The following is a 22,315-nucleotide window of genomic DNA, read 5'->3' on the forward strand; positions in this document are numbered from 1 at the left end:
TTGGCTGCCGTTCTGTAATCACCATAGCCCTGTTATGAGAACACAGAGCCCAAATCCCCCTCATCTGAGCAGCAGCAACACTCAGCACGTGTCCTCTCCTCTCCACAGTTTCCCTTGTGGGAGATGATCCATAAATCCATATTTCATTGGCTTTGCAGATGGCGGCTTTGGTTTACTTACTGTAGCATCGCCGCTAATTGTGTCGTTTCGCTGCTGTCAACTGTTCCAAATGTAGACCGAAATGTGTGTGACCGAAATGAATAATGACTTTAGAAAAAAACGTAGCACCCACCCCATGACTGTTGTTCAGGGACAAGACATAGAGGTGGTGGAGGAGGACTGTACATTCTTGGGTGTTGTATTACACCACACGCTGCAGTGGGGGAAATGCACAGAACAGATTTATAAGAAAGGACAGTTAAGGCTCTATTTTTTAAGGAAGCGAACCTCTTTTAATGTTGATTTATTGTCACTGTTTTACAAGTCCTTCATCGAAAGTGTCTTAAAGGTCCATTGTAAACGTTTTTATCGCAATATCAAATCCTTTCTGGGTAACAATGAACAACCTTACTGTGATCGTTTTCAATTCAAATGGTCAAAAAGAAGGAAAATTGCTTCTTAGCTAAGTGCAATATCTCAAGCAAGAATTTTGCTCGGACTGTCTGGAAGTGGTCTGAGGGGCCTAATGGGAGGGGTGTGTAACCTGAAAACTAGCCGTTATAGGCAGAGAAGAGGGCAAACTCTTTTTGTTATTGGTCTATTAACTTATGATGTCACCAGACGGTTGAAAAATCCAACCGAGCCAAACAAACTACAATTTCAGGTGGTCTTTTCAAACAGCTCTGACACTAAAAGTGCATTATCATAATTTGCACAACTTCTCAGTATTATTATTAGGAAATATGTATAACACGGGAAAATCACGTTTTTAGAGAGCCCTGCTCCTAGCTCTGCGAGTAAGGTGATGGGTGTCAAGCAGACACGTCTGGAGGTTATCTATGACAAGAGAGCCCTCACTAAGGCCCACAAGGTACAGATGGACCCCAGACATCCTCTTTACCAGGGGTTTGAACTACTCCCCTCGGGGTGATGTTATAGGGCCCCAGGGTACAAAGCAAATAGAGCCAGGCAATCCTTTGTCTAAGTAGCATTAAGGCTTCTGAATGTTTTAAACCAACCACCAGTAGGAAGGTGGCCTACAGTTGAAATTTAGTTGACAGAATGTACTGATATATATTGTACAGATGAATCCTTGACCTCTCATGAATTGCACCTTTTCTACCTGTATGTATTGTCAGCAAGTCCTTGTTCTATATTTGATTATGTGTATTTATGTCTGCACAGTGCAGCAACCCAAATTTCCCCACAGGGATAATAAAGCCATTATCTTATTTTGTGTTGATGGTTGTTCTCCTCTTGTGTGTCCTCTACAGGGTGACCAGGGAGACATTGGGCCCAGGGTAAGTTTCTCTCCCTCTCTAAACCTGTTTCCCTATCTCCCTCACTCTCTCTGACTGCTGAAGCGAATGATGTAGGGTATGTATAGAGCTATGGATGTACAGTGCATTCAGAAAGTATTCAGACCCCTTGACTTTTTCCACATTTTGTTATGTTATAGCCTTATTCTAAAAGGTATTAAACAATGTATTTTTTCTCAGCAATCTACACACAATAACCCATAATGGCAAAGCGAAAACAGGTTTTTAGACATTTTGCAAATGTATTAAAAAAATATATATATAGAAATAACTTATTTACATAAATATTCAGACCCTTTGCCATGAGACTCGAAATTGAGCTCAGGTCCATTGATCACCCTTGAGATATTTCTGCAACTTGATTGGAGTCCACTTGTGGTAAATTCAACTAATTGGACATGATTTGGAAAGGGACACACCTGTTTATATAAGGTCCCACAGTTGACAGTGCATGTCAGAGCAAAAACCAAGCCTTGAGGTCAAAGGAATTGTCCGTAGAGCTCCGAGACAGGATTGTGTCGAGGCACAGATCTTGAGAAGGGTACCAAAACATTTTCTGCAGCATTGAAGGTCCCCAAGAACACAGTGGCCTGTGTGGAGATGGGAGAACCTTCCAGAAGGACAACCATCTCTGCAGCACTCCACCAATCAGGTCTTTATGGTTGAGTGGCCAGACGGAAGTCACTCCTCAGTAAAAGGCACATGACAGCCTGCTTGGAGTTTGCCAAAAGGCACCTAAATGGACTCTCAGACCGTGAGAAACAAGATTCTGTTTTTCAGTGGCAGGGACTGGGAGCAAAGTACAGAGAGATCCTTGATGGGAGCCCGGACTTGAACTCGATCGAACATCTCTGCAGAGACCTGTGCAGGGACGCTAAGGCTGTAATCGCTGACAAAGGTGCTTCAACAAAGTACTGAGTAAAGGTTCTGAATACTTGTGTATTTAAAAAAAAAACTGTTTTTGCTTTGTCATTATGGGGTATTGTGTTTAGATTGATGAGGGGAAATTAACAATTTAATACATTTCAGGATAAGACTGTGATGTAACAAAATGTGGAAAAAGTCAGAATGAACTGTACGTACAGTATACTGTATGTATGCACCTGACCTGAGGAAATTCAAGCAACGAGGGCGTTTGTTTGAATACAGCACCTCAACTCGTGTTCTCCAACTCTTGTTCACGTCCCAAACTCTATCATCTGTTCTCTGGCTCCGTCTGTCTCCCCTCCCTCCCTCCCTCCCGTTCCCCCTCTCCCTGCATATTAGGGTAATAGACCATCCCAAATGGAGAAAAAAGGCGATGGGGAGAGGGTGGAGGGGAATTGGCTCTGTGGAGTATTTATAACATCTGAAAAACACTCCACTCTCATCATTCATCATTGCCTTGTTAACACATGTATATGCACAGAAAGACATTACCGGTCTTTACACACACCGTTAACACGCTGTATAATTCCTCTGATCATTTAGGCGAGGCGGTGTGTGTGTGGGTGCGTGAATTTCTGCGTTTGTGTGTACGTGTTTTCCCAACGTGGCTAGCATGACGGCCAGACCCAGAACTCACTCTTCCTCTTCTGATGAGGCTTTAAAAGCTCCCCCTGTTCCAGTCAAATATAAGAAATGAAGCCATTTAAGTGTGATGGAAATACTTATATTTCACCGTGGAAACCCCAAAACTAGGACTCCGAGCCAGAACTAGCATCCAGAGGGGACCGGTCTCCTCAAACCATCTCTTTTTACATTGTGGGGGTAACCTCTCTCTGCATCTGGAGAATGCTGTCATTGTTGCCTTTTCACGATGTGCTATCATCCATCCCTGTATTTAACATCTATATAATTATCTCCTACTTTACTCAGTGCAGGTCCAAAAACTGCTCCCCTGGGGATATCTGGTGTGGACCATTCTGTAAGAAGTCAGGGCCTTAGATTAACGGTTTGCAGTACTGTATATCTTATCACTGTGCTTAATGAGGTTACTCTGGGTTAGGTGACAGGTTACGGTCAAACGTTGTCTCCTACCTACGGTTGGTAAGAGCCCTTCTTTATATACTCAGCTACTGCTCTATATATATATCTATATATCCTCTGTCAGAGGATGCATTCCAAATGGTACCCTGTTCCCTATATAGTGCACTACTTTTGACCATATATGGGGACTAGGGTGTCATTTGGGATGCAACCCCACTGTCTCTCATTCACATCTCATTCTGAACCACACTGGTGTTTGTGAGATAATGTGAGATACTGCTATTACATGTCAACGAAGGACAAACCCAGTGGTATTTACGACGCGGTCAGCAACATTGATGAAATTCCTGACTTTTATCTAGCCATAAGTCCCTTTGGTTTCCCAGCCCACCAGCCAATCCTGCAAGATCTTGAGGTAATTCTCTGTGTGGTAATGAATCCCTTTGGCATTATGCGTTAGCTATTGCGCCAAGGGATAAATAGTGTACTTGGATGCGGCGCCTGTAACTGCGATCTGCCTGGGTAACTTTAGAGCCAGAAAGGATTGCTTAGAAGCACAAGTTTTTCCAAAACAAAGCAGCTCGCAGACTGCTACAGTATTTGCAGCTTGGCACGTTGCTCGTTGATTGGGTGTTGATAGATTAGGTGACAAGTGTCAGCCAATTAGCAGGATGGGACTCTCAGTCAGTATATGCTACTGAATGAGAGTTTTGGGGTATACATATCAACTATTTGCATTTGTTGTCTGTGTTAACAGGACCTGATAATATATTGATGTAGACAGTAGGAGTACACACTTAACCAATGTGGTCCTGTGTGGCTCAGTAGGTAGAGCATGGCACTTGCAACGTCAAAGGTTGTGGGTTTGATTCCTGCTGGGGCCACCTCTATGTAATGTATATGCACGGACGACAAAGTCACTTTGAACAAAATGATTTGCTGAATGGTATATATTATTATCAATCCCCTGCCCCACACTCTGTCAACACTGGGTTCTGATGCCAACTCTCTCTCTGTACTCTCTACCTCTGCCCCCATTGGAGAGGATAAGAGGAGACACACAAAAACAGGAAGTAGTCATGCATCACTGTCAGTGTGACTTCCTGTCGATCTGTCATCATTACTGCCAGTGTTGGCTCAAAAGTGGGCTCAGATCACATACACATGATGGCAGAGACATTAAAAGATACTCAATAACCCAGGATGGCAGAGACATTATAAGATACTCAATAACCCAGGATGGCAGAGACATTATAAGATACTCAATAACACATGATGGCAGAGACATTAAAAGATACTCAATAACCCAGGATGGCAGAGACATTATAAGATACTCAATAACACATGATGGCAGAGACATTAAAAGATACTCAATAACCCAGGATGGCAGAGACATTAAAAGATACTCAATAACCCAGAATGGCAGAGACATTAAAAGATACTCAATAACCCAGGATGGCAGAGACATTAAAAGATACTCAATAACCCAGGATGGCAGAGACGTTATAAGATGCTCAATAACCCAGGATGGCAGAGACATTAAAATATACTCAATAACCCAGAATGGCAGAGACATTATAAGAAACTCAATAACCCAGAATGGCAGAGACATTATAAGATGCTCAATAACCCAGAATGGCAGAGACATTAAAATATACTCAATAACCCAGAATGGCAGAGACATTAAAATATACTCAATAACCCAGGATGGCAGAGACATTAAAATATACTCAATAACCCAGAATGGCAGAGACATTAAAATATACTCAATAACCCAGAATGGCAGAGACATTAAAATATACTCAATAACCCAGAATGGCAGAGACATTAAAATATACTCAATAACCCAGAATGGCAGAGACATTATAAGATGCTCAATAACCCAGGATGACAGAGACGTTAAAAGATACTCAATAACCCAGGATGGCAGAGACATTAAAATATGCTCAATAACAAAAAGAAAAACAGCCACCACTCTACCACAGAAAGATATCACGATGATTTTACTCGAGGCTGTTCAAAGCACCTTTGAAGAAGGCGACAAACATTCTAGCTCAAGAGGCTCTCCATCTTTAAGACAAGACTCTTGACTGTTGCGTCCCAACAGGAAGTAACTGTGTATTTAGGTTCATCTTCAGACTGCGATGAAAGACCCCCCATGGTGGGGTTTTATCCCAACCCAAGCTGTCCTCTCTCTTTCCCTCAGTGTGGGGGAGATAGAGGGCATGGTGGATAGGAGCTTAGAAGCTAGACGATTTTTTTGTCTTACTGTCAGCCTGATGTTGGAAGAGTAGGACCCAGAGCTTTCCACACACACACACACACACACACACACACACACACACACACACACACACACACACTGAGCCATGTGGTCAGAAAGAACTCAGGTTGTACAGTGTGCATGAGGTGTAGGGGAGATGAGTGTGTAACACCCTTTCAGTCTATAGTGAGACTGCGCTATAAGGGATGATCAAATGTGGTCTTCACGGTAGGAATGAGTGAGTGAATGAGACAGAAGAGAGGGGGGAAAGAGAGGCTGTGGTGTCGGAAACCTCAGCTGTACAACGATCGCCGCAGCCCACTAACAGAAAACTCATGACCAGACTGGCATATCTCTCTCTCGTTCTCTCTCTCCCTCTTTCTCTCTCTCTCTCCCTCTTGTCTCTGTTCGGCTTTTGCTTTCTCTATCTTTTCTCTCTCTCTCTCTCTCTCTCTCTCCCTTTTATTTCCCCTCGCCCACCAACTCTCTCTATCCCTCTCTATCATCCCTCTCTCCCATCCATTTGCTTTGTGAGGGAACTCAAACAGAGTTGCTGGTCTCCATATGAGTTATCTGCCGACAGACTCTCTGTGTTCTGTTCTGCTTGAGAGGAAATTATCATAGTTACTGTCTGTTGGGCTCAACAAAACAGAGCCTCCAAACACAACCTCCTCTGTGGGTTTAAAGATATGCATTATTATAGAGTGAGTCACACAGATATTGGTTTACAAAGAAAGAAAGGGACATATACAGCAAATAGGTACAGACTGGTTCACATATCCTAAATCCTAGATATGGATTTCCTGGAGAGTGAATGGATAGATTATAGAAAAGTCCTAGCCCCGACTAAACATTATTATTTAAAGTTGGTGCTATTTGATGACTATTTAGTGTACTCTACAGCTCTGTCTAACTGGGTGTGAAGAGATATGAGTACCGGTAGTATACAGATCAATCCTTCCACATTTTAACATTATAGACACCCATGTGGCGAATGGACTGTCACACACACCTGTTGAACATTTACCTTAGCCACATGGTGCTCCACCATTCCTCCGACAGGTGACTCACCCTCCTCTGTGTTTCTCCCCCCTCCTCCCCCCTCCTCCCCCAGGGCCCTCCTTCCCACAACTCATACGCAGGCCTGCACAGTAATCAGATCCTCACCGTTAAGGTTTGTCCCTCGTGCCCCTCCGTAGCCTTGTTCTCCCAGCAGGCCTCCGCTGACCTGCCTGTCTCTCTCCGCTGGACTACAGTTGCTGGGTCACCTTTGACCTCTCAACCCTGACCTCTTACCTGGAAGCTTACTCTGTCAGTCTCTCACTTCTCAGCACCTCACTCTGTCTCTCCTTGGAGAATGGAGGGGAACTTCAGCCTGAAATCGGTCTCTGACTTATTTAATCACTGATTTCTTGATTTTTCTTTCTTCCTGTTTCCTTTCCCTCTATCTCTCTTTCTCTATCCACCGCTCTGTCACTTTCTCTTTCAATCTTCTGCTCTGCACCCTCTCTGTGCTTCCCTCCATCCCTACTCTTCCTTTTTTCTCTCTTCCTCCTCCTCTGTTCTCCTGGTTCAGATGGTCTTTCCCCGCTATGACCACGGCTTTATGTCTGGTGACCAGTCCAACTTTCAGAGACGCTTGATGAAGGTACACCTCCACTAAGGCATGTGTGCACCTCTAACCACCTTTAACCCGTTCACTGCTGGTTGATATCTCTTATTCACTGCTTGATATTATATCTCTCACCCTTTTCTTCATTATATCGCTCTCTCCGTTGTCATCTCTCTTTTGCTTTCTCTCAGTTCATTTATCTCCTCATGCACATGTGCTGTGTTCTGTTCAATGTGTGTGTGTGTGTGTGTGTGTGTGTGTGTGTGTGTGTGTGTGTGTGTGTGTGTGTGTGTGTGTGTGTGTGGTGTGGTGTTTCCATGGTGCCTATTTCGTAACATGACAAAACCAATAGAAAACATATCAGGAAAACTACAGGGCCACATGTTAGAGCGGGTTTAGGATTGTGTGCTTTTCATTATATTGGGAATAGAACAGCTTTGTTGGTGGAGTCCTCTGCCTTCCAGAACTATGTTAATCGTCTACGCAGGGAAACGGGCCGAGAGTCTGGTGGATGAAGACCTTGATAGAATCAGTCGAAATGAAAAGGCCCTTCCCTCACACATCTCACCACAACACACAGGCCCAGACCAGCACATACATTATGTCGGTGATTGAGAATGCTGGGAATATCCATGTGAATACCATGAGATGACTCTGGTTTAATGGAATGGATTTAGTTATACAAGAACCAAGCAGGGAAACATTAACATGAACAGGGTTTACTTTAACCATTAGATTCGATTACTTCACCACAGTGTGAAAATACTGGTGTGGAAATGTATGTTTTTATTTGAATTTTATTTTACATTTATTTAACTAGGCAAGTCACTAAGGAGATGCCTAAGTGGGATGTAGCGCTAAGTGGGTTAAGGGATATTCTGAACTGGCGAGGAAGGACGTTTTTGCCTTGTAAATTGTAATTCCATTGGTAAAATACCCTTTCATGTGATGTGGTTCCTTTTGGCTAGAGCAATTAAATTAAACACTTCATTTCACAGTTCAGTTGATGTTGTGTTTAATACTTAGTTAACATATCTCGTGCCTGGGAGAGTTTACATGTGTATGTTTGGGTGTGTTTGTGTGTGTCATATGGTAAATAATGTATTTACCATTCTGGAGAGAAAAACAAAACATTTGTGTGTGTGTGTGTGTGTGTGTGTGTGTGTGTGTGTGTGTGTGTGTGTGTGTGTGTGTGTGTGTGTGTGTGTGTGTGTGTGTGTGTGTGTGTGTGTGTGTGTGTGTGTGTGTGTTTGTCACCATATTTTCTAATTTCTTCTATCAGGATGTCCCTCTCTTATCCCTTTGTTGTCGTCCTGCAGGGTGACCAAGGGTCCCCGGGCCCCAGAGGCCCTCCTGGGAACACAGGCAAGGACGGGCCCCGCGGCCCCGCTGGAGAACAGGTATCAGCATTACCTTACACACACATATAAACACACACATACAGGTAAAGGTAGAATATACAAATGTAACCCATATGCATGCACACACACCACGTACACACACACACACATAACTTCCCATTGTCTCCGTCACTTTCTCCTCCCTTTATCCTCTCGCTCTCTCTGTCTTCCTCTATTTACCAATACTGCGTCCTCTCTTAGTTCCATGCAGCTGATGATGGAGAACTAGGTTGCCGCCACTAAGTTTCTGGTCACTCCAACACCTGTCATCAATAGCTCTGTTGACCACAATAGTGTTGACCTGGTCGTGTTGACCACATGGGCGTGACAGTGAGAGACAGTGAGAGACAGTGAGAGGATAGTGAGGGGAAAGGGTGTAATAAGAGTGCAGTGAACCCACATCGACAGAGCCTACTGTGGCTGCCAGCGAGCTGCGGCTTACTTAAAACAGCCCAAAATAAACGCTTTGCTCCTGGCCTCATCTGGTTTCTGTAACAGAAGGCCACAAAGTGATCCAGCTAGCCCTAGTCTCCCACCAGTCGGCCCTACCCCAGCTCTATCACTCTGTGCCCCTGTAACAGATATGGCACTCTCTCTGGGTTCATCCACAGTTTTACTGCCTCACCAAACAATAGATCTTTAGCCTTGGGCCACCACTGTTTCTCTAGATTAACTTTAAACCAGCCTGGGGTTATTTCATCTGGAGCCACTGCCTCAAACTGTGGTTGGAGATCAGTGGGACGAGGAGCCGGGGTAGGGGTTTAGGTTATTTGTGTTTATCCAAGATCACAAACGAATGCACTGTTACCCATATTGGCAGTTGGCATGGTGTCAAAGCTGGACTGTGATGAAAAATGTCGGTTAGACAGGGCAAGAGGAGGGCTGGCTACAAAACAAATATGGAGCAGAGTGCAGGGACGGACAAAAAAAACAGACTTGAGTCATAAACGGGGGTGTAAACAAATTGCTTGTCCTTTTATTGAACATAGTCCCGTTGCAGAGCAGAAAACAACTAAACAAAGCAACGTGGAGGCTGCTAGCCCTGTCCATGTTGTAGACAGATGTATGAGTGAGAAAAGCAGAGAATGAAGAGTGGATCTGTTGTTCTGTTCTTTCTCCCTAGTGAATGACCTCAAACCCTCCTCATTACTGAGACAGGGAGAGAGAGAGAAAGAGAGAGAGGGAGGGAGGGGGGGAGAGAGTGGGAGAAAGAGTGGGGGGGGGGGGGGGGGCAGAGAGAAAGCACAGAGGCTGTTCTGTGGCATCAGATAATAAGAGAAGGAGGGTAAAGGAGAGGGGGCAGAGGACTTGAGAAAAGATTGCCCGGTGGCATCGAAAGGTAAGAGACAGGAGTGGAAAGAAGAGAAGAGTTATGGGTGAGAGGGGAACAAGAAAACGATACGGTCCAAAGGTGAAGGGTGAGGGGAGAGTGTGTGGGGCGGTGTGCGAACATGCCTGCACCCATACGTTTAGAGTGGAGAAGGAAGCCAGATGGAATACATCCCTGTTCTCAAGTAGGCAATGGAGAAAATGGGAAATATGAGGAGAGAGTCAGCGTAACTTCACATTCATAATAATATTTGTTAATGGAGAGCAGTAAGTGCTTGAGTGTGTAGATAAACAGACAGTGTGCTTAAGAGACAAAGAGCTGTCTGTCTGTATGAGGGGCTACTTACACAGAACAACTCTCCAGGCCTGGCCTCTCCATGGATGATTTCAACACACATGGTTCTACACCAAGCATACAATTCATCCACCTGACACACAAGCACACACATGTTTGTTTTACTATCCTTGTGGGGACCAAACAATTGATTCCCATTCAAAATCATATTTTCCCAACCCCTAACCCTAAACCTAACCCTTAACCTAACGCTAACCTTAACCATAACCACAAAACCCTAACCCTTAAAACCTACAAAGGGAAGCACAACCGTGAGCTGCCCAGTGACACGAGCCTGCCAGACGAGCTACATTACTTCATGCTCGCTTTGAGGCAAGCAACACGAATGAGAGCATCAGCTCTGAATGATCACGACCTTAGAGATCACGCTCTCCCTAGCCGATGTGAGTAAGACCTTTAAACAGGTCAACATTCACAAGGCCGCAGGGCCAGACGGATTACCAGGACATGTACTCCGAGCATGCGCTGACCAACTGGCAAGTGTCTTCACTGACATTTTCAACCTGTCCCTGACTGAGTCTGTAATACCAACATGTTTCAAGCAGACCACCATAGTCCCTGTACCCAAGAACACTAAGGTAACCTGCCTAAATGACTACCGACCCGTAGCACTTTATGTGCTTTAAAAAGGCTGGTCATGGCTCACATCAACACCATTATCCCAGAAACCCTAGACCCACTCCAATTTGCATACCGCCCCAACAGATCCACAGATGGTGCAATCGCCACTGCACTCCACACTGCCATTTCCCACCTACACAAAAGGAACACCTACGTGAGAATGCTATTCATTGACAACAGCTCAGTGTTCAACACCGTAGTGCCCTCAAAGCTCATCACTAAGCTAAGGACCCTGGGACTAAACACCTCCCTCTGCCACCTCCCTCTCATGGGTGCATGCTCAGTCCCTTCCTATACTCCCTGTTCATTCATGACTGCATGGCAAGGCACGACTCCAACACTATCATTAAGTTTGCCGACAACACAACAGTGGTAGGCCTGATCACCGACAACGATGAGACAGCCTATAGGGACGAGGTCAGAAATCTGGTCATGTGGTGCCAGGATAACAACCTCTCCCTCAACGTGATCAAGACAAAGGAGATGATTGTGGACTATAGGAAAAGGAGGACCGAGCACGCCCCATTCACATCGACAGGGCTTTAGTGGAACGGGTTGAGAGTTTCAAGTTCCTTGGTGTCCAGATCACCAACAAACTATCATGATCCAAACACACCAAAACTGTAGTGAAGAGGGCACGACAAAGCAGGAGACTGCTATTTTTCAGTCAGGAGACTGAAAATATTTGGTATGGGTCCTCAGATCCTCAAAAAGTTCTACTGCTGCACCATCGAGAGCATCCTGACTGGTTGCATCACTGCCTGGTATGGCAACTGCTCGGCTTCCGACCGCAAGGCACTACAGAGGGTAGTGCGTATGGCCCATTACATCACTGGGGCCAAGCTTCCTGCCATCCAGGACCTTTATACCAGGCGGTGCCAGAGGAAGGCCCTAAAAATTGTCAAAGACTCCAGCCACCCTAGTCATAGACTGTTCTCTCTGCTACCGAACGGCAAGCGGTACCGGAGTGCCAAGTCTAGTTCCAGAAGGCTTCTTAACAGCTTCTACCCCAAAGCCATAAGACTCCTGAACAGCCAATCAAATAGCTACCCAGACTATTTGCATTGTCCCCCTTCCCCCTCTTTTACACTGGTGCTACTCTCTGTTTATTATCTATGCATAGACACTTTAACTCTACCTACATGTACATATTACCTCAATTACCTCGACTAACCTGTGCTCCCGCACATTGACTCTGTACTGGTACCCCATGTAAATAGCCTCGCTACTGTTATTTTACTGCTGCTCTTTAATTATTTTTTATTTTTAACTTATCTATTTTTTCATTTAACACTTATTTTTCTTAAAACTGCATTGTTGGTGAAGGGCTGGCTTGTAAGTAAGCATTTCACTGTAAGGTCTACTACACCCGTTGTATTCGGCGCATGTGACAAATAAGATTTGATTTGATTCGATTTGAAACCCTAACACCTAACCCCAAAATGTAACCCTTAACCCTATTTCTAACCCGAAACCTAACCCCTAAGCTTAAAATAGCCTTTTTCCTTGTGGGGATGGGCAAAATGTCCTTGTTCTATTATCCCCGTGAGGACCTCTGGTCCACACAAGGAGAGTAAAACCACACACACACACACACACAGTCAAAAGTTGCATTTGGTGGATTCATTCTAATCACCATTGGATTCCAGCCAAGAAGTTTGAAAAGGAAGATGCTCTGTGTTTGTTTGTGTATGGTACCTGATTGTGTAGATGAGGTCATAGAATGTCTTCTTATAGAAAAAGGAATGAGGGGTTATGTATGCCCAAAGCCATATACATGTCTTTACACATGTGGTTCATTGTGAGCAGAGGTACATGTCCTCCAGCATAGGAAGACTGAGCCAAAAACAGCTGGACATACAAAACATGTCTCACACATGTGGTTCATTGTGAGCAGAGGTACATGTCCTCCAGCATAGGAAGATTGAGCCAAAAACAGCTGGACATGCGTGACATGATAGTAGGCACATAACCATGACTCTATGTAGGATGATAAAACACTGACCTCCTGTGGCTACTCCTCAGAATGCACAATGTCTAATGGAGACCTGGATGTGTGATTTTTTTCTGCTTGGTTCTCCACAGGGTTTCCCTGGTCACGATGGTGTGGAGGTGAGTCTGTTATCCAAATGTTTATGTGATGTGTTATTTCTTTTTGGGCACTAGCACTTGCAGGCGAGTTTAGAGATTATGCGCCAACTACATCTCTTTGTCATTCACAGGGACAAGCAGGTGTACCTGGAAAGGCGGTAAGTCATGTCTCTATGTCCCTACACATACCACAAAATACACTATAAATGTACACTCGATATGCATGGAGTTCACAGTATATCTGCCCGGATGCTTATGCATACAATAGGGTACAGGTTTGTGTTGTGTGATTACCTTTGTTGACCCCTTGTGCGCTCTCAGGGTGAAGATGGCGAGCCAGGATACCCAGGGCCACAGGGACCCCCAGGGTCAAAGGTGAAGATGATGCTAACGCTAATTAAGGAGTTAGCCATTGCTAACACTATTAGCTGCTTATTACATGACCACGCTCAGAGTTTCTCCTACGCCTAAACCTCCTTCTCTTCTTCTTTTCATCTCTATGTCAGACTGTGTTTTATTCCCTCACTCTCTCTCTCTCTCCCTGCCTCTCGTATCTATCCCTTTCATTCCCCTTTCTTCACTTGTTTCTGTCTGGAGTTTATCGCTCTTAACAGGTCTTGGGTGGCATGGATTGAGACATCAAACACATTGCTTTCACTTTCATTTGTACCCTCATTGCTCTCTCTCTCGTTCTCTCTCCATCTCTCCCTCTCCTCCGAGTTAGGCCTCTAGCCAGTGCTAAACGCTCTCCTCTGTTGCAGTGATGTCATGGGCTTTTTAAAAGACTCCAGCGACGACAGATGCCAGGCACTCGGCACTGACTGCCTCTCTATCAGCTTCGGTCTGTGTGTGTTTGTGTGCGAGTGTGTGTCTGTGTGTGTGTGCGTGCGTGCTGTCTGGGAGTGAGTTGAAGTGAGCTGCTGTTTGTGGTTACTGACGTTTTTATTGGGGACGAACTGCTCAGCTCAAACTGCTATGGCCAGGAATAGAAGAGGGCCTGCTGGCCTGGCCTTTCTACAGTCTGTAACACAGGCCTGTTCTATGGTGTTAATCCCTCTCGGTTCCTCTGGTGTTGTTTTTCACCACTTCCTCCTTCCAGCTATACCACCATAGATGGAACTGACCGACTATAGCAGGCCTACACTTTTATAGGATATTGTACTGAACACATTATTGTGAAGTGGCTTAGCTACACCTAAGCTTTGTGTTTTTTTCTGTTTAACAGGGGGAGGCTGGTTTGCTGGGAGAGAAGGGTGAGAGGGGCATGGACGGACTCCCAGGGTTTAAGGTGAGACATATCCTGTCACCTCCACATAAATAAATACATGAGAGGTTGTTTCTCCTGTATGGACACAGCCAATTCAAAGGCTTTTGTTCAAACAAAGGCTTTTGTTTGTGTTTGTGTGTATTTTGTAGGGAGACAAAGGAGATATCGGAGAGCAAGGCACCCAGGGAGACTTGGTATGTGTACACAGCCTAATCACCACCAAAGATCATGTTCACAGTTGTCTGAGGCTACCTTTTTATGTACTTTTTTGTGTGATTATTTGATCCTCATGAGCATCTCAATCTCTCTCTATATATATATATATCTTTCTCAATATATCTCTTTCTCGCTATCTTTTTCTCAATATCTTTATCTCTTTCTCAATATCTATCTCTCTGTCTCTTTATCAATATTTCTCTCTATCTTTTTCTCAATATCTTTATCTCTTTCTCAATATCTATCTCTCTATCTCTTTCTCAATATCTCTCTATCTCTGTATCTCTTTATCAATATCTATCTCTTTCTCAATATCTCTCTCTATCTTTTTCTCAATATATTTACCTCTTTCTCAATATCTCTATCTCTATATCTCTCTCTCTTTCTCTGTATCTCTTTCTCAATACCTCTGTGTCTTTCTCAATCTCTATCTCTCTCTCTCTTTCTCAATATATCTCTCTCTATCTCTCTCTTTCTCTTTCCCTCGATGACTCTCTCTCTCTCTCTTTCTCTCTCTCTTTTCTTCCCCTCTCCTCTTAGGGTTATCCTGGTGAAAAGGGGGTTCCTGGCTCCACTGAGGTCATTGACTTCAATGGGAAGCTACTAGAAGCCTTCCAGGTGAGACCACCCAGTCAGAGACTTAGACAATGTGTTTGAAGGCCCATAGAGTATCATAGAGTTATCCCGACAGACTTAACATGCTGCTCTTCCTTCCTGACAGGCCATCCAGACCATCAGTGTTGGGGTAAACCACTGTCACATCACGGCTTTGTCGATGTGGTCTGTGTAGTCAGTGTGTTCTCACACACACTAATGCATAGACATAGGCGCATGCACTCATACACGTGAGCATACACACGGGTGCCCGTGTACACATGTAGCTTCTAAGACCAGAGTGGAACAATCCCTGAGTGTTTTGTGTAAGGAGGACACTCGATCCCACAGCCCTGACATCAGACATATTAGATATCACTACTCCATCACCCACAACCACCAACTAACCAGAGACATAAAACCAAAGTGTCCTGCAACCAGCCACTGTCCCCTCATACATATATATACACAGGATGCAACACCAAGCTACCGTAAATACCTCACAGCTGGAACACAACCTCTGATATTACATAGTGACATTCTCAATCATGCAGAATCAAAACATCATTCATTTCACTTTTCAAATGTATTTGTTCCATGCTGTGTTATTGTTGCCTCACATGATATGCGGCTTGACGTTAACCCTGCTATGTGGTGGTGTGATCTGTGATGTTGCTTGGGTTGAAAGAACTAGAATGATATAATATCCGATTTGCACTTTTCTTGCTCACTCCAGTCGGGACGCATAGTAAAGAGAGAGGGAGATGTCTTTTAACTCATTTCACAGTCAAGGCACAAACATCTGCTCTTCATGCTGTGCCCCATGCTACATGCTAATAAGAGATCCCTATCTCTTCACTGGCGTGTGCTTCGGATTCATCGACACTATCTACAGGGGTCCCCAGGTTTAGAGTAGGCCCATGCACATGCTATGCTTTAGACATGACTGAGTTACACATGAGCTGGTCACAACATAGACCTGAGATCTTATCAGTGTTCTGAAGCCTATCTATATCAGTTTACATACTGGTGAACTATTGAACAAACCCAAATCCGTTTTGAATCATTTCACTTGCTTCATGATGTGCCATATTGATTCCATCCACGTTTGGGTGATGAAATTGGCGCTTCAGAATTCATTCATTTGTTTATTACAGCGTTCAAATGATCCGCGTGGGTGGCCATCGTTTCAGGAGATGGAGTAACTTGGAACAATAGTTGTTTGTAAACCCTTTCCCGTTGCCATAGTTTTGCCAGAACACAAAACAAAAACCTGGAAGAGAGGGCATGGAGAAATCAACATGTATAATACATCTCTGGGAATTAATCTGATTTCCATCTTTTATTGCTTCAAGAGGTCACACACACAACCTCTGCTTTGTGGCGAAGCACCACCACAGGAGGCACAATGGCTCCATGTCCCTCACATACAGCATACAGAAATAGAACCATGTATTAGCTCCAAGGCCTAGGGTCAGCCTTCTCAGCCCTAACCCAGGAACCGTCCATGCTGCAGTGAGAAAATGTCAGTCTGAGTCCAGGCTTTCCATTCTCCTGCCCTGAGAGGTTGACTCCATCCTGCCCCATTAACTATGTGGTTAGAAGAGGTTAGGATGCTATGGATGCTATGGTAATAGCTCTGGCTAGGTCAATAGGGCTGTATCAGGCTCTTTTAGGTTTACTGCTGGTGGGTGCTGGAGGTCTTTGGTCTGTGTGTGTGTGTGTGTGTGTGTGTGTGTGTGTGTGCGTGCGTGCGTGCGTGCGTGCGTGCGTGCGTGCGTGCGTGCGTGCGTGCGTGCGTGTGTGCGTGTGTGCGTGTGTGTGTGTGTGCCATCCCCAGCTCCTTGCTGGACTTGATCCACTTTCCTATTGTTTGCTCAAGACTCCAGAGTCCTTCTCTGAGAGTTCAACCCGGGGTTAATAATATACCAGCCATGTAGTGTGACATGATGCCAAGGTATTGTGTTCAGCCAACCGCATAACCTGACCCAATAGATCAATTTTATTGCCGATTTGCACCAAAGCATCCATAGCAAAGCTGGTCCTCATCAGAGAAAGGAGAATAATGATCCGTTAGTTTACTGAGAGTGTTGTGTTGTGAAATCCACCATCCATCCACAATGTTTTTCTGTTTTTGCCCTACACTGGCGTCTTGAATCCCACAATTACTCTAAGGATAATACATACATAATCCACTGACTCTGAGTTATTATGCTTGTCTGAGCGGACCTACTCAACAAACAATCACTGTTTGACTGCCTGATGAAGAGTGATGAAATTGGATATACGTAGATTTATCCATGGATTTTATTGTAATTCTACTAACAGACTACTGAGACAGATCGACTTGCCTGGCTGATGTTTTGTATTTTGTGTGACCTCTCTGTCTGTCTGTCCCTTCCTAGGGCCCACCAGGTTTACCGGGGCCCCCAGGACCCCCAGGGGGAAAGGTAGGGTCTTATTTATATACACATGCCATCTCTTCTATCCATTGTGTCTGAATCAATGGAAGTCAATACTCTTTGAAGGTAAATTGTCAGTTTGAACTTGTGTCTTTTCCTCACTACTCCAGGGAGAGCTAGGCTTGCCTGGGACATCTGGACTAGATGGGGAGAAGGTATAGACACTCTAATGTCCCTTTGACAGTTTTTTTTATAACCCACGTTGAATCACTGTATCACTCCAATGTTTAGAAATGTTGCACGTGATATATTTAATTCACCTATTATCTGGAATGATAATGAACATGATTAATCAGTTGTCCTGAATCTCTCACCTCTCACCTTTGACCTCTAACCTTCTCTCCTCTTACGGTCCGAAGGGAGATATGGGGGAGACGGGGTCGATCGGAGAGAAAGGAGAGAAAGGAGAGATGGGTCTCTCTGGGCCAGGGGTAAGTAAATAGACGGGAATCCAAAGTAATAACCCCTTTCATTAGAGGTGTATACATATTGTTGAGTAGCCTACTGTAAAGAGATTTAAATCCCCCTCTCTGTCTGTCTCAGGGGATGGATGGACAGAAGGGGGACAAGGGAGACTCCAGGCTGGAAGATAACCTGGTAAGTAAAGCACACTGGTGTATACGGTATTCACACACTCAATAGTTGTTTTTGAATCTGTATCATATTGGCATTGAACACTGCTTCATGTGGAGCATACCTTGGCAGACAGTTGAATTACATATTGTCTGTGTCTCAAAGGACACCATTTGAGATACAACCATTGATATGTTCATCATCTTTAATGTGTTTGTTGTTCTGTTATTCAGGTTCAGATGATTTCTCAGCCGGGCCCTCCCGGCCCCCCAGGACCCCCTGGACCTACAGGGTACATGGTGAGTGTCACTATACGAGAGTGTCTGTGTGTCACCTAAAGAGTTTCACCCCTCTGTTCCCCAATATGATGTGGCTGAATCATTTCAGATACATAAGACTGACATGAAATTATATCTTTATGCGTTCCAGGGTCATCATGGAACGCCTGGCCCTAAGGTAAGAAAAGAGGGCTATAGAGGTAATGTCTGTCATCACATTGTATTTGTCACATGCTTCGTAAACAACAGGTGTAGACTAACAGTGGAATGCTTACAGTGCCTTGCAAAAGTATTCATCCCCCTTGGCATTTTTCCTATTTTGTTGCATTACAACCTGTAATTTAAATGGATTTTTATTGTATGGACATTGTATGGACATTGTATGTAATGGACATACAAATAAAATCAAAATTGGTGAAGTGAAATTTAAAAAATAACTTGTTTCAAAAAATTATAAAAAATAAAAAACATAAAAGTGGTGTGTGCATATGTATTCACCCCCTTTGTTATGAAGCCTCTAAATAAGATCTGGTGCAACCAATTACCTTCAAAAGTTAAATAAAGTCCACCTGTGTGTAATCTAAGTGTCACATGATCTGTCACATGATCTCAGTATACCTGTTCTGAAAGGCCCCAGAGTCTGCAACACCACTAAACGAGGGACACCACCATGCAAGCAGCACCATGAAGACCAAGGAGCTCTCCAAACAGGTCAGGGACAAAGTTGTGGAGAAGTACAGATCAGGGTTGGGTTATAAAAAAAGATCAGAAACTTTGAACATCCAACGGAGCACCATTAAATCCATTATTAAAAAATGGAAAGAATATGGCACCACAACAAACCTGCCAAGAGAGGGCCGCCCACCAAAACTCACAGATGAGGCAAGGAGGGCATTAATCAGAGAGGCAACAAAGAGACCAAAGATAACCCTGAAGGAGCTGCAAAGATTGGAGTATCTGTTCATAGGACCACTTTAAGCCGTACACTCCACAGAGCTGGGCTTTATGGAAGAATGGCCCGAAAAAAGTCATTGCTTAAAGAAAGAAATAAGCAAACACGTTTGGTGTTCGCCAAAAGGAATGTGGGAGACTCCCCAAACATATGGAAGAATGTACTCTGGTCAGATGAGACTAAAATTAACTTTTTGGCCATCAAGGAAAATGCTATGTCTGGCGCAAACCAAACACCTCTCATCACCCAGAGAACACCATCCCCACTATGAAGCGTGGTGGTGGCAGCATCATGCTGTGGGGATGTTTTTCATCGGCAGGGACTGGGAAACTGGCTAGAATTGAAGAAATTGTGGATGGCGCTGAATACAGGGAAATTCTTGAGAGAAACCTGTTTCAGTCTTCCAGAGATTTGGGACTGGGACAGAGGTTACCCTTCCAGCAGGACAATGACCCTAAGCATACTGCTAAAGCAACACTCGAGTGGTTTAAGGGGAAACGTTTACATTTCTTGGAATGGCCTAGTCCAAGCCCAGACCTCAATCCAATTGAGAATCTGTGGTATGATTTAAAGATTGCTGTACACCAGCGGAACCCATCCAACTTGAAGGAGCTGGAGCAGTTTTGCCTTGAAGAATGGAAAAAAATCCCAGTGGCTAGATGTGCCAAGCTTGCAGAGACATGCAGCTGTAATTGCTGTAAAAGGTGTCTCTACAAAGTATTGACTTTGGGGGGGTGAATAGTTATGCACGCTCAAGTTTTCTGTTTTTTGTCTTATTGCTTGTTTGTTTCACAATAAAAAATATTTTGCATCTTCAAAGTGGTAGGCATATTGTGTAAATCAAATTAAACAAATCCCCCAAAAATCTATTTTAATTCCAGGTTGTAAGGCAACAAAATAGTAAAAATGCCAAGGGGGGTGAATACTTTCACAAGCCACTGTACTTACGGACCTTTCCCAACAATGCAGAGAGAAAATAATTGAAACAAACGAAACAAACAATGAGTAATGATAACTTGGCTATACCGAGTCTATGTGCAGGGGTACAAGGTAATTGAGGTTGATATGGACATATAGGTAGAGATAAAATGACTAGGCAACAAGATAGATAATCTGTACGTGCTCTTGAGTGTTGTAGAGTGTACTGAGTATAATGTGTTCCCCTGCAGGGAGAGCCTGGAGACAAAGCTAAAGGGGAGAAGGGAGACATTGGACCTGCTGGACTGAGGGTGAGTGATACTGTAGAATCATAGATTATGAGCTGCAGCTGCTGATGATGGTGATGATGATGGTGATGATATCTAACGTGTCTGTCCTCCCCAGGGTATTGATGGCCCTCAGGGTCCCCCCGGCTCCACAGGATTGGTGGGTCTCCCAGGCACCAAAGGAGAGAAGGTGGGTGACGCCCTCATTATCAAATAACCTTAGCATATTAGGCTTACGATCATTGCATGTCATGGTTTTTCATGGTCTTGGTCATGGTGGTACTGATGCGTTCAATGATGTGTGTGTTGACAGGGCAAGTCTGGGGAGCCTGGAATGGATGTAAGTATGAAATAGTGTTTTTGAACTTTGACCTACCAGACTATGTGACTGGGGAATTCACTGCAGCCCACACTAACCTGTTCCTCCCTCTACAGGGTTTCCCAGGCCTGATTGGAGAGAAGGGAGACCGGGGAGACAGAGGAGACAAGGTGAGAGGAGCATGTTCTTCCCTTCTCTAGCCCACAGTTCTGCTATTATGCATACACATCACAATCAGTGTTGCTGCACCTGTATGCTTACCTGCCATCATTGAAGCAGGTCTTGTCAATTTAAAGTTGGTGGGTTAGCCAATACATGTTCGAAATCCCGTTTTCCCTCATCAGTATTTGAAGTCTCTGTGATGTGACAACCACTATGCTAGTCTACATCATTCACCCTCCCAATCTGGGGTCAAAGTCCCAAAGTACCAATAAACAACCATTTGCCTTTGTAAGCTATGCCTTTAACGCAAGTAATAAAGATAAATGAAGAAAATATGAGTGTCTAAGGTTAGCAAATTACTAATCTCATGAACTTTGTTTCTAAGGCTACATATATTTATATGAGCTAGTTTAAACCTTTTTCGTGAGGGTAGCTCTTATAAAACTAGGGTTGCAAAGGGAGGGTATATTACTGTAGTTTACCAGTAAACTACCAGAATTTCGGTATCTTTCAAATACTTTATGTAATCTATCACAAGACATCTAATGGCCCTTTTGGGTACTTCAGATTATCAGAGGAGTCTGTAATTACTCTGGCCCTCTTTCTGGCCTCATCACATGTAAAAATATATGAAATATGAATTGATTTTAAATAGAAAATGACAAAGCTGCTAAACATTATGCTAAATACAAACCGTCAATTTAGGGTGTGTCCGTACATTCAATCTGGAGTGCCAGAGCGCACTTAGTGTGCTCTCGGAGTGTTCAGAGCGCACTCTGGCTGAGGAGTAGGGTTGATCCGAGCGTTCTGACCTCACATCGGCAGTCAAGCACCTAATCGAACTGGCTAACATTGGCTAGCTTGCTTGCTACTTCCAGACACAAATGAGAGAACACCTCACTCTGACCATTTCTCTCACCCTAGCAGAGCTGGTTAGGATGTTTTCATGTCATCCAGAGCATTGGTGTCTGTAACTGTGCTGCTGGCAACGTTTACTGACGCTGGCCATATTCAACAGGTGTTGAGCATTCAGCGTTTGTAAATTCATCAGTTATTCTACGCTCTGGCATACTCAGACGAGAGCGCCCTGAAATTGGAGTTAATAGCCAGAGTGAATTTATGAACGCACCCTTAGTGAATACCTTTGGTGATAATATGAGAGTTTCAGCA

At 44.2% G+C, this 22,315-nt stretch overlaps 1 protein-coding gene across 1 annotated transcript; it reads left to right on the plus strand.

Moving 5' to 3' along the window:
* The first annotated feature begins 964 nt into the window (after nt 1-964).
* LOC120047084 (collagen alpha-1(XXIII) chain-like) lies at nt 965-21,183 on the plus strand. The gene is made up of 20 exons (XM_038992629.1): nt 965-1,030; nt 1,434-1,460; nt 6,824-6,883; nt 8,641-8,721; nt 13,112-13,138; nt 13,249-13,275; nt 13,439-13,492; nt 14,343-14,405; nt 14,534-14,578; nt 15,141-15,218; nt 17,600-17,644; nt 17,767-17,811; nt 18,016-18,087; nt 18,200-18,253; nt 18,463-18,528; nt 18,659-18,685; nt 20,629-20,688; nt 20,783-20,854; nt 20,978-21,004; nt 21,100-21,183. Exons 1-20 carry the CDS (start codon nt 965-967, stop codon nt 21,181-21,183), a joined length of 1,080 nt encoding a protein of 359 aa, XP_038848557.1.
* Nucleotides 21,184-22,315: the final 1,132 nt, after the last annotated feature.

This window comes from Salvelinus namaycush, chromosome 5, assembly GCF_016432855.1.
Source record: "Salvelinus namaycush isolate Seneca chromosome 5, SaNama_1.0, whole genome shotgun sequence".
Taxonomy (NCBI): Eukaryota; Metazoa; Chordata; class Actinopteri; order Salmoniformes; family Salmonidae; genus Salvelinus; species Salvelinus namaycush.